This window comes from Pterocles gutturalis, unplaced genomic scaffold (assembly GCF_000699245.1).
Source record: "Pterocles gutturalis isolate BGI_N339 unplaced genomic scaffold, ASM69924v1 scaffold46872, whole genome shotgun sequence".
Classification (NCBI taxonomy): domain Eukaryota; kingdom Metazoa; phylum Chordata; class Aves; order Pterocliformes; family Pteroclidae; genus Pterocles; species Pterocles gutturalis.
In genome coordinates this window covers 50087-62675 of record NW_010109466.1, presented here as the reverse complement: position 1 = coordinate 62675, position 12589 = coordinate 50087, and the positions used below count along the sequence as shown (strand labels likewise).

Genomic DNA, 12589 nt, shown 5'->3' with positions numbered 1-12589 from the left:
CTGCTTCCTGAACATCCAAGGAGTACAGTAATTTAAAATGGAGCACAATACCCAAGTGCACACATCTAAATTCTGTATGGAAGAACTCCCTCCATTATGTGCCTCAGTATAAAGGCTCCACCCTCAAATTTCCTCCTTCTAATGTCACAGTACCTTGCAGTCCAGTGGAATCTACCATTTCCTTTCATCTTAGCTCCTTTTCAGAGTGATAGAGAGTGGGAAGAGTAACATGATGTGTGCATTTGGATCCATTTTCCTTAGGTGCTAGATGTCTTCCATCCGATTTCACCATGTTTCTAGATTTCTTTAAACCCAGTGCAATTTCATCTACTTGTGCATTCCCACTGGTAATCAATGTACGACTAATTATATTGCATTGTTTGACTCTAAGAGAGATGCTAATTATTTAATTGAATGCTTGGCCAAAGTACAGTGCAAGCTAACAAAAAAGCTGCAGCTAATAAATTACTTTCCACTACTGCCTTTCTCCAGATAATCCTTAAATTAATGCTGTTTTCCTTCCAGCATAGAAGGCTCTCAACAGCAAAGCTAAACACACCTGCTTAACTGTATAACCTGCATGGCAGCTTCTTAGCTGGGATAATTCCCACTGAAGTCAAAAGAGCCCTGACAGCAGTTAGCAACCTGAAGAGTCTCAAATAACAGGAAATAAAGATAATAAGGCAATAAAATAAGCTTATGCAAAACTCCTTGAAGGACTGGCTCATAAATAAGTTATTTACTATGGAAGTAGTTATGTGGTGGTTTATGTGTGTGGTTTGTAAAGATTTGTGCAGTATTTAGAAGTTACACTCAAATTTTACAATGTTATACCCACATAACTAACATACAAAATGCACATACAGCACTGGATTGCTCTGCTGAGAAGAAATACAAGGTGGGTTGTATTATTTCTAGTTATTGTTCTGTTTACATTGTCTCCCAAAGAAAAGTGAAACAAATCATCTTAATCCCCAATTGTAGTAATTTATAGAATTACAGAACTCAAAGGCAAAGTTCAAGAAAAGGATATGCTTCTTTCTTAGATAATACAGCAGCAGCTCTTCGGGATCTGCCTGCCTCTCTATTACCTACATTACGAAATAAAAAGAGAGATTATGGGTTAGAGAGGGATGCAATATAACCATCTCACAAGGATTAACTATGATGTTAAAATGCAGTGATTGTGGATTAACGTGGTGTGTTTATTCAGCAACAGGATCCTGTCACTTGATCAAAATCTGCAGAGAAAGAAATTAATGAGTTGGGCAGTATGGGTCAAATATGTCCTATTAAAGTAATATAAATAATAGTTTACTCAGAGAACTGAAAGGGAAGAGAGGCTGAGTAAGCACTGGATGGACAAGAATAGAAAGAAAAGTGTCTACATCTTTTGTTGATTCTTCTCAGCATGAATGAGAAATCCCTTCATCTTAAATCCATGGACTTGCATGTGTGAAAATTCTGTGTACTTTTACTTGCTCAAAGTTGATATTAACCCTTTAATTTGCTGAGACCCACCAGCATAAAAGCAGATGAAAATCTTAGTATAGAAGAACAGGGAGAATACTTAATATATGTTTTCAGTGTAATGAAGTTTAATGTGTATGAGCAGGGCTTATGCAGGCTTTGCTTTAGCCTTGTCTCAAGAATGTTGCTGCATAATCAGCATGCTCCAACTTGTTGGAGATAAGATAATATAAACAACTTTGAAAACATTTTTGTAGGACCCATTGCTGCAGAATGAAAAGAAACTGAAATTCAGACTTCTCTCAACAGTTCTGCTATACCAGCAGTATGCTCCAATTCACCAGGTTCAATGAATTCAACTAGTTCAACAAACTAGTTCAGGAATTTGTTTGGAACAGTGGAGTGAAATAAGGTTTCATTGTGTGTCTTTAAGCACAGTTGGCATGTAAAGACAGATAAAACATAACAGATAGAAAAAGAATTAATTACTTCTCCGTAGTTCACCTGGTAAAAAAAAAAAGCTAGTACCCTCTCTCTAGAGCATAAAAATGTTGACCAAACAACTGAAAAATATGTCTAGAAAAATACATAGCAAGGTTTGTTTGTTTGTTTGTTTTTTAACAAAGAAATAAAATTCCTTCATTTCAGCTTATATTTTGGGTGATGTGTTTGCTAATAGGAATTCTCATTCATTTGACCTGCAAAGAAAAGGTGACAAAATGTCTTAGAAAATGAAATGTGAGCTTTTGGCATCAAGAACAATGACAACAACAAAACCTACTTATTTTCTTTTGATGAATTATTGAAACTATATTCGTAAACAGCATATTCTTTTACTAGTAATGTATTTAGTCCAATTATATCACCTTTAGGAGTATATCAGTATAATGTTTTGTAAACAGACAACTAAAATTCTAAAAATTCTGTGATACTAGTGGTGATACAAAGTCATTCAGATTATGTAAAAACTGTGGTAGAAAGCAGGATGCTATAAGGAAGATCAAAGACAAGAGATATTATCCATAAATAAACTGTTACTTCAGAGTAACAGCTTCCCTGAATACAAACAGTAAACATTAAAGCACTGCTGTAAAAAAAATAATTTAAAAAGGCATTGAAAAACTTACCTTCCTGCCATTCACAAAAAAGACAAGCTCAGCTGATTCTTGGGGGCAAGCCATCCTGTTGCATTAAAGTCTGAAAAATAAAGCTTTACACATAAAGAAATTAATGAACTGCTCCACGCTCCTAAAGATCAACTGAGTTTTCTTTGTCCCACAGAATTTATTTTCAGACTGAGCATCAAACTAAGTAGATTGGGAGGAGCCAGTGTAACATATGACGTTTCTCAGCAGCTGATACATGTTCAGGTGCTAATGCACCAAACTTTCTACTCTTGCTCCCTACCTCAAATTTTCTCTGGTGAGCTGTATGAGTCCCTCTGATTCTAACCCTGTAACCTCAATTATAAGGCATTTAACTGGGATGGGGGGAATTCTGGGTTTGAGCTACAACTGCCAGGCCTGGTTTTTTGTTTTTTTTGTTTTTTTTTTTTTTTTTCCATATTTTCAACTTCCTGATTAATTTAGAATACGTAGGAATGCCTGAAACTAGAACCCAGGACATGCAACATCACCCACTTGGGTGAGGTGTCAAATGCTGAGCTGTGGAGCCATGCTTCTAATTTTAGCTTGTCACTAACCTGAACTATCTATATTTTTTCCTGCAGAGTGATCAACTTTTAACAAAATCAAGATTACTACTACATAAAAATTTAAAATTTCCTTCTGGTTACCTCTATGCCATGCCAGCTCTATACCCTGATTGATGTGGGTGCCATTATAAGACGACCATACTCTAGACACACTATGTTCTTAGTGAGAAATCCCAAATCCTGATTTGGGATTCTAGATTATTATCCATTTCTCTGGATATGCATCCAGGAAACAAGATCATTAAACTTTAAATGCTTTATTACAGATAGCCTTTATGTTTTTTTAAAAGGGGACTTATGTATATGTCGTCTTTCAAAAGTTTCAATTTGTGTGTGTACATGTCTCTTTTTTAAGTTACCATTTTTACTTTTCACAGCAAAGGTCTCTGTATTTCATTTAGAATCAGTGTAGGCTTGCAGGACAAAGTAGTCAGTCCCAGATCTCTTACCACTCCCTATTAGAAGGAAAGAAAATTATTCTCAGCAGAAATATGCTGCTTCTTTAGTGTTTTAGTCCCTAACATATGCCTGAGAGCTACCACAATGGAAGCACTGAAGCAGCGTCAGTCACTAGGTCCTGCAGGAAAAAGAACTATTGGGTCCTGCCAACTGCAGTACTGCTGAAGTATTCCACGTGTTGTCGGTACAACGATGCAGGTTCAAAGGCTTAAGAAGAGAAAGAACGAGACCCAATACTAGATTTTGGCAGTCCAATATCTAATTTTCAGACTACTAGGCCTCCAAACCAGAACTTAGTATTTTTGTTAGGAGTTTAAGGGGCAGTGCTGGTGGTACATAGCTATAGAAACACTTCTTCCATGAAGAAAACAAATAGAAAGGGTTCTTAGGAACCATCTCCAGTTTGGGTGTTTCTGTACAGTGCACACTAATGTGTCAGTAGCCATCCAACATGTCAGTGCCTTTGGAATCCTAACCTTTCTGCTTATCCAGGCCACCGAGTCTGCACATTTTAAACAATATTAAAAATGTAATAAAACACCCCTTCTAACACCTGTATAGCCTAAGAAAATTTCCTTCATAATATGCCACATAGCCATAGTTTCATCTGTCAGGACATTTAATTGCCGATATTTCTGTATTCCATGCAGTTTTTCAAACACCTAAAAGCCAGTAGACAGCTTAATATGTTTCAGACCCCAAAAAATCCAACAATTCATGTTTGCTATGTGTATAGATTTTACTGAGACAATCAGACAGCTGTGCCACTTGTAAAGAGGCAGGGAGGAATCTTTGTTAATAATAACTGAGAAATACCAATGAGTAGACACGTGGTCTGCACTGCAGGAAACAAAGTGCAGGTCTAGAACATGATGAATCCCTGGAGCGCAAATACCTCAGCACCACAGGTGGGGAGATGTCATTGCCTGCAAGGGTTGGGCCACAATTTTTACAAGATTTGACTTGTCTGGAACTAACTAGCACCTGTGCTGGTACACAGGAGAACAACAGACAATGCACCTTCCCCCCAGTTCAGCAAACCTATATGGTCCCTGCTTCAAGATACCCCAGGATTTAGCCACGTTTTCGGGCTGTTATCAACATGTGAGATTGTGAGATGGCATTAACAAGCCCATGCAGTGAAACTAAGAAGTTCCAAATCAGAAAAACTAATTATGGCAGCACCATTCACATTTAATTTGATTTATTGACAATATATAAAAGCCAAAGTAATACAGAGAAAGTGAAGAAAAAAGTAAAAAAAAAAACAATGGGGCTTCAGATGCCTAAACCACATTTCTAGTGCCACTTCAGCTGACCTGCTATCACCTGCTTGGCCTCCAGTTGCTATGTCATATCTTTCAGTCCTATGCTCTATGTCTTATGACATCTAAAATGGTCTAGACACCTATGTTTAAGCTACTGAATTCCACCTAGTCACAGTGGTTACAGAGACACAAACAAATTGAAATAATAAAGATTTCATATCTTAATAGTTAATGCAAAAACAGTTTAACCTACTACCCTGATTCCTGTGACAGATGCAGTATCAACTCACAAAGGGGATGGAAGGAAAGAAGAAAAAATATTCCAGAAAACTGAGGAGCAGCAAGGAATAACTGATGCAGAAGGTCAGTGAAACCACACATTGAACATACAAACTACCTATCTTCCCAGTTCTACTTTCTTAACAAAGAACCTGCTGCAATTTTTCAGCTGCTACTTTGGGTAACTTCTGTAGACTCACTAAAAAGTGTTTTGTCTGTGTTAGGATATATCCCAGATCAAAACCCAAGATTCAAATACCATAGAGATTTGTGTATTTGTGTGTGTATGCATTCAGAACTGAAATCTCAGCTTAGCACTTCAAGAGGAGGAAAGGTTGAAGTTCTTAGTCAGTTCAATATTGTGGATTCTGATGCTGAAATCTGAATATTGTGGCCAGACCTTTCACAATATATTAACTTTGATATATCCTACGTAATTTCTTGGTCTCATCTTCAGTTATAAATAAATACATACTTCAAATTTAATAACACCAGAATTTCTGCTGTCATTTATCACAGTTGCTCCTTTATATTTTCCTGTTTTCTCCAGCTGCTGCTACTTGTCTGTGGTCTCATTCCACTGCACCCTAGGCAGCATCACATGACTGATCTTTGCAGATCATATTTTAATCTCATTATGTTTTTTTCTATCTTCTTTATCATAAGAGCGGCCAAGAGTGTGAGAAAGCTCTTAACTGCACTTTCATGGCTCAATATAATCCTGAGCACAGGATTAAGCACCAATTAAGAATCCTTTCCAGAGACAGGTTCATCCAGTCTCCTAATCAAAGCACACTGAACTCCATGTGAGTTTTCCCATTAAGTTCAGAGGCTTTTTTGGCCTGCTCCACGACAAAAAAGAAAGCTTCTGGTGGAAATTACAACTAAGTGATGCTTCCAACTTTTGGTAAGAAATTAATCTCCTATATATAGGTCAGCCATAGCAATGGCATAGCAAAAGAAAATCATAACTCCTCTTTCTTGCATGTTTTTTAACAGAAAGATGTCTGTCAAAACAATCTAAAGCAGCTTTACTACAAATCAGAGCATCACTTCTGATCAAAAAGGGACTGAATCCAACAAACACAGTTCTGATTCTTCAACAGACAAAAATCTCTGCACTCACACTCCACTGCAAGACTCAAATCTAAATTAGAAAATTAGCCAAAGTCATGAAAAAACAATTTATCATATGAAGTTGTTAAGTGTAATTTGTGGCAGTAAGTCGTCTAATATACCTTTGTACTTCATCCTAACTTTCTTCTCCTGCAGCATTCAAGCTGAGCTTTTCAGCAGATCTTTCTTGTTGAATACATATGTTTCAAATGCAGGAGATGTATCCCTAGCAATTAAATGCAGTAATTCAGGTGAAATACTGTAATGAATATACTAGATGGGAATGAAGATAAGGATAGAAGATGTAATGTGCAAGTTTTTGGTAGCTGCTTCTATTCTGACAATGAGAAAATAAGAAAATATATTTATCTTTGTGTTGATTAGTGTGTATTGGGGCAGTAAATCAGTTTTCCGTTCAGTTCCATTCCATTCAGGTCTTGTACACTCTGGTTTGTCATTCACACAGATATGGCCCGAGGAGTGGAGGAAGCAGATTCATTGTTCGTCATCTAAGAGGACAACCAAGAAATGAAAAGAGAGACTTGTTAATATGATGATAATATTATTTGGCTGGCAAGCTCACAATATTGCCCTTATCAAGTGTCTCCAAGTCACTCAGCAGAGTGTTCTACAGTAGATACCTACAGAAGATGGCTGGAAGGAAGGTCAGTGATAACTGGAGTCAGGGCCAAACAGGGATGGAGAAGCACGCTCTCTGCACTGGTGGACCTCACCACCTGTAAGATCCTGTGCTGACAGTAAGCCCATGAACCTACTGATTTGGGGGCCAATGATACCCCACCACAACCACAAAAAATACTGTGGGAGTAATCTGTGAGTGAGAGCTCGAGGGTTTCCATGGCAGAGCCTCAGAGGTTCAGAGCACAGTATGGATTTATATGCTGGCAAGGACCTTGCTTCACAGATGTCATAGACTAAATAAAAACTTACACAGAAAAATAATTGTAATAGCAGTGGGAACATGAATGCAGTGAACACCTGCAGAAAACAGAATATAAAGGATCAACATTATAAGAAGTGTATTGCCTCATTTGTTTTTCTTCTGTATCCTTTTGTTAGCTCTGAGTTAATTATTTCTCTCCCAAAGAGTACTGGGCATAGCAAGGAGTACCAGAATGAGGTGACACTGCCAGAGTGCACATCATTGGGGGGAAGCACTTGGAAGAAGACTGAAGATGGTTGGAGGCTGTCATATCAACAAGAGGAGCTATTTAATCCTCTATGGGATTTGACATACAGAAGTAAGGAGGAGGCTTCAGGAAAGAGGGGGTTGTAAAAATTAAGTAAATTTCAAGAAAAAAGATTATACAAAACCAGGGAAATTCCAATACAATGCTTGAATGGCATTTGTTGGAGTAAATTATATGAGTGAGACCTGTTACCAGACATTTCAATTACCAGGAGCCATATGATACTGCTGTATACAAAGCATGACCAATTGGAGACGTCATTAGGCACCCCACCATTCAAGGGTGCCAAACAGATGTGCAATTCTCCCCAGAGGTACTTAAACAGACCCTTCCCCCACCTTCCTATTACCATCTCAGTAAAGTCATCTGCGCAGCTTGCCCGTATTTGTTCAGCAGTCAGAGGGCTGTTCAGTGCAAAGGTCTTTTTCAGTCCTCTTTCATTCCTCACACTAGTTACTGCATCTCTCAAAGCGAAGAACACAGAGCATCCCAAGAAAAGTCCTGCCTCACCTATTCCCTGAAAAAGAAAAAAAGTGAAATAGGTGTAGGTTTTGAGCAAGTGAGAGGACTACATGCCATATCAATATAAACTAAAAAGCTTGAAAGTCAGTGACTCAAAAAGTGTTTCATCCTTCAGTAATGAAGTTTATTTCAGATTTAATGGAAGCAAGCTTAAATCACACCAAGTCTTCTGATAGCAGCTGCTTCCAGCTAAAAAAGGTTGATTTCAAATATTGGCTATTGATTTTAGAAACTTTTTGGCTCACCGCTAAACTGAAATTTAGAATAACTGGCAGATAAAATTAAAACAATCCAAATGCAGGTACAGATCCAACTAAGAAACAAAGTCTGAACTCATGATAATTCCCTGCAGACAAACACCACTGACCACAGTGGGCTTGACATCCTCTCACTGGTTCTGACATAAGATTCACATTTGTTCCTTGTCTCAAAGATAGGTCAAATCCACCCTTGTGCCATAGTCCTCTCCATTTTAATGTGGACTGGATTGGGATACTGCAATTGAATCTTACTTATCTCCTTGCTAAAATCTGAGAACCAAATGTCTTCCCCAAATATGCTGCATGAAGACAGAATCATTAACTTCTTACAGTTAATTTTAAGGTTAATTATAGGAGATAAGTTCACAGAAAAGGATAAAAGCTCTGTTTAAAGAGGAATATTAATATCAGCTCTCTAGATCAGCTCCCGGTAAACTTCATAACTTCTTCACCTAGATGACAATTTTTTCAAATACTTTTCTAATTACGTCTTACTGAGACAGCTTTAAATAATATTAAAGAACAAATAGGTCCTTTAAAAACTTTCACCATAAAATCTGTTTTTTCCTTCTGTTGTGCTGTTTTATTTTACTGTATTCTAAAAGCATAGCTAATACGTGAAACAGCTGGAAATTTTCAGAATTACCTTAATCTTGATTTACCATTACTACTTACATGCAACTGGCCAGAATGCTTGCTGCTGTAAGTTGAAGCAATGATTATACCATCAATATAAATGAATGAATACTTGAGCCAATCTCTCATATAAATACATACAGTCCTATTTCTTATTGCATAACACATATAAGTAAGCTGCACACTCTCATTTTCATTATGATTTCTCCATTTTTATTCTAATCCTTCAGTTTATCACCACATTTTAAAAGTATAGTTTCAAATTCAGCTTACAGCTTCTGTGTATGGTCTGTTAACAAAGCCCTAAAATTACTACTTGCCAACCATGAAAGATATGCAGCAATAGCCTGCATTATGTTTTTCATTTTAGCTTCCTTGATGTTGCAAATAAAACAATTTTATGGACACTGGTTTGAAATGCTAGAGAAGAGGAAATGAAGACTTATACATCATAGTCATTTATCTGTTTGTCCTGGGATCTAAGAATTGGGTGCTGTGATGGTTTGCTTACCTTGGATGCATAGATGGCATAAGGATTTTGAGAAGCTGACAGCAGAGAAACTCTAAACTGTTCTGGAATATCACAAACAGCAGGAATCTTATACTGATCTGGACCCCGAGTATAGAGGACTCCTTCTGGAGAGTACTTTAATTCCTCCATTGTGTACAGTCCAATGCCTTGAACAAAGGCACCTTCAATCTTTAAGTTAAGAAGAGAAATAACATTTACATTCTCATGTTTGGTAAAATGGGTAAAACTTTGTCAAGAACTAGTTTGTATCACTAGCTGCTAGAAGACCATTTTCTTTCCTGTTTGTCCAATGGGATTCTTCAACATTTTGGGGCTACCACAATGGGAAAAGCTTTCACACTCCTCTCATACCAGGCAGAGACAAATGCTGTTATGATGAGCTGATGAGACCTGTGGACCAGCCTGCACTCAAGAAAGGTGTTTCCCTACTATCAGGTGGGAAGGCAGGTCAAACAACAGGAGAATTTGGAGACTGTAGATCACAAATAGGATTTAACTCCAGCAGATAGTGGGCATATATACATACAGGAATTACTACAGGCTGACACCACAGGTAAAATTCAAGCTTCATTGACATCTATAAACTCTGACACTCAGTCAAATGGGGCAAGTCTACAAGTAAAGGACCTTCTAATATGATCTCTGACAACATTATCTAGTAAGAAATTAACATTTTCTGAATTAACAAGGTAATCTTCACTTCAGATAAGGCTGTCAGTATAACAGAAATAAGACAGCTGGAAATTCTTGGCACATACCTGTCCTATATCCACAGCTGGATTTATGCTGCGACCAATGTCCATAACAATGTCTGTTCTGAGGTTCTGACAATAAAATTCAAATGCATATTACTGAGAGACATGCATGGAGTGGAGGCATTAGAACATAACATGGGTTAGAGCTGATATTCAGTGGAATAATATATGCTAAGATAGAAGCCCCACCATGTAAGCAATTTCAAAGTAATTTCCAATACCCCATTACAAGCAAAATGGGCTTGTCTCAACTTCAACAGAAATTTAGCTAGACACAGCCCTGAGAGATTTTTCCCATTGCACAAATAAATCCCCACATAAACAAGTACAGGTAGAGGGCATACGATCAGCAGTCTATGACATTTAGCTGTCTAGATGGTCAAAAGCCTGGAAACAATATTTAGTTCTGCTGTAATTTGCTTGCTGGCAAGCAGGGAGAGAACAAGCAAAGAACATATCAGTGTCTGCCATAACCCCAAAGCTGAACCCATATGACACGATGTGACAAAAGCTTGTAAACACTGCACAGCTTTAATTCTGCTCCACCTGTAATTTGCATTCACACTGTTGATAAATTTACTATCATGTGAAGACAGGTGACTTACTAACGCAAAACCTGTATGGCTGTTGGAACATCCAGTGATAGAAACAAACCTCATTCATGTTATTTACAAAACTTCCATGACACTCAGTTATTACCTTGTGATCTCCTGTTAGGCAGTTAATTTCAACCTCTGAACAAGCAGCTCCATAAAGAAAATATGTGAATGGCTGTCCTTCCCCTTTCTCCCAATCCATGTTTTCATTGTAACCTCTGATGTGAGAAACGAAGTCCACAAGAAGAAAATCAATGAATGTTTGCATCAGAACAAAGCAGATGAACACATGAAAGTTTGAAACTATTTCAAGTGAAATCTTAAATAACAGGTCAGAACCCCAGCAGTTAAGTTCCATGAAATCCTACAGAGTACTAGTAGTTTAGGTGTGATAGATCTGGTATTTATATAAAAAATATATTCTTTTGATACTTTCTAGAGAATCTACATAGGTCTAGGCATAAACTAGCTCTTCAACTTTATACTCCAACCCCCAATATATCAAAGAATTACATAAAACATAAACTGAACAGTTAGAAAGAACTATTGGACAGGATCTTCTATTCATGGCATTGGTTATCTTCAGAAATCAGCCCTGGTCTAACTTATGCACTTTTAAGGCACAAAAATATATTACCTAAAGTAGCCAGTAGCTGAAAGACTCACACTCTGTTCAAAAGCTTCTTTAATCTGTAAAACATAGCAGTGTTTGTGGTAAACCAAGGAAGGATTCAGGAAGGAACACCAGATACATATTTACTTAATTTACATATATTTACTTAAAAAACGAAGTGTAACAAATTGTAAAGAAAGACAGACCAGCTGAGTTAAGCATGTTTAGCTGCACATGCTACTTAAAACTGCAAAACTAAACCAGCTTTGGGTGAGCAATATGAATTATTTTGGCAATACAATAAGGAATAGACCTGTCAACATGACGTTCTTGCAGAATTTTTATTATTTGTAATGCCATAGTTAGAAAGGGCCCTGCTCAATTTTTCTGTTCAAGTTCAATAGAAATGGGTCCCTCTTTGCCAATTGAACAGATCTGGTTGCTAAGTCACTGAGATAAAAGATCTGCATGACCTATTTGCACAAAAATGACAGTTGTCAAGAGAAATGCTCGTTGCAGTGTTCTTCTGCCAGTGGTAAAAATGACAGTATGAGGTCCCAAATCTATTCCCTTTCAGTGATTCTCATGTTATATTTACTCAGTTTCCAAGTCAATAATTTTTTTTCCATTTTTAATTAAGTGACTTTGCAAGACGTAAAATTACTTCTCTGCATATATTAACATTCTTTCTTAGGTCAGCCATTTCTGCTAACATTTTGGGTGCGTCTGAATTATCCAAATTAGCTTGGCACCTATTAGAGGAGATTATCTTTACATACACAGCAGTCAGTTATCAAGCTACCACATGTATTCCAACATCATTTGCTATTGCCAGGAATTACTACTACCCAGAAAGGGTTTTTCATCTTTGCAGTTATTATAGTATTTTATCACTGGAGGAGAAACACCCTGGTTTAATGGATCTGTAAATGCCTCAAGGCAGGGATTTTCCTTTTTATTAGGCCATAGATAACAAGCAATACTGGATAAGAAGACATAACAAACAGGTTTTCTTTTAACATCTTTTGGTCACAACAACCCCCTGCAACGCTACAGGCTTGGGGACGAGTGGCTGGAAAGCTGCCCAGCTGAGAGGGACCTAGGGGTGTTGGTTGACAGCTGGCTGAACATGAGCCAGCGGTGTGCCCAGGTGGCCCA

The 12589-nt window shown here is 37.5% G+C and overlaps 1 protein-coding gene across 1 annotated transcript in view; it reads right to left on the bottom strand.

Annotated features, from left to right (window-relative positions):
- Positions 1-6764: 6764 nt before the first annotated feature.
- The window catches only part of AOX1 (aldehyde oxidase 1), a 41422-nt gene continuing 35597 nt past the window's right edge, over positions 6765-12589 (bottom strand). The window contains exons 30-35 of the mRNA XM_010072980.1: positions 11456-11508; positions 10922-11036; positions 10226-10291; positions 9447-9635; positions 7867-8034; positions 6765-6815 (exon numbers count right to left, since the gene is read on the bottom strand). Coding sequence (XP_010071282.1) covers positions 6765-6815; positions 7867-8034; positions 9447-9635; positions 10226-10291; positions 10922-11036; positions 11456-11508 — 642 coding nt within the window. The remainder of the gene's footprint in view (positions 6816-7866; positions 8035-9446; positions 9636-10225; positions 10292-10921; positions 11037-11455; positions 11509-12589) is intronic.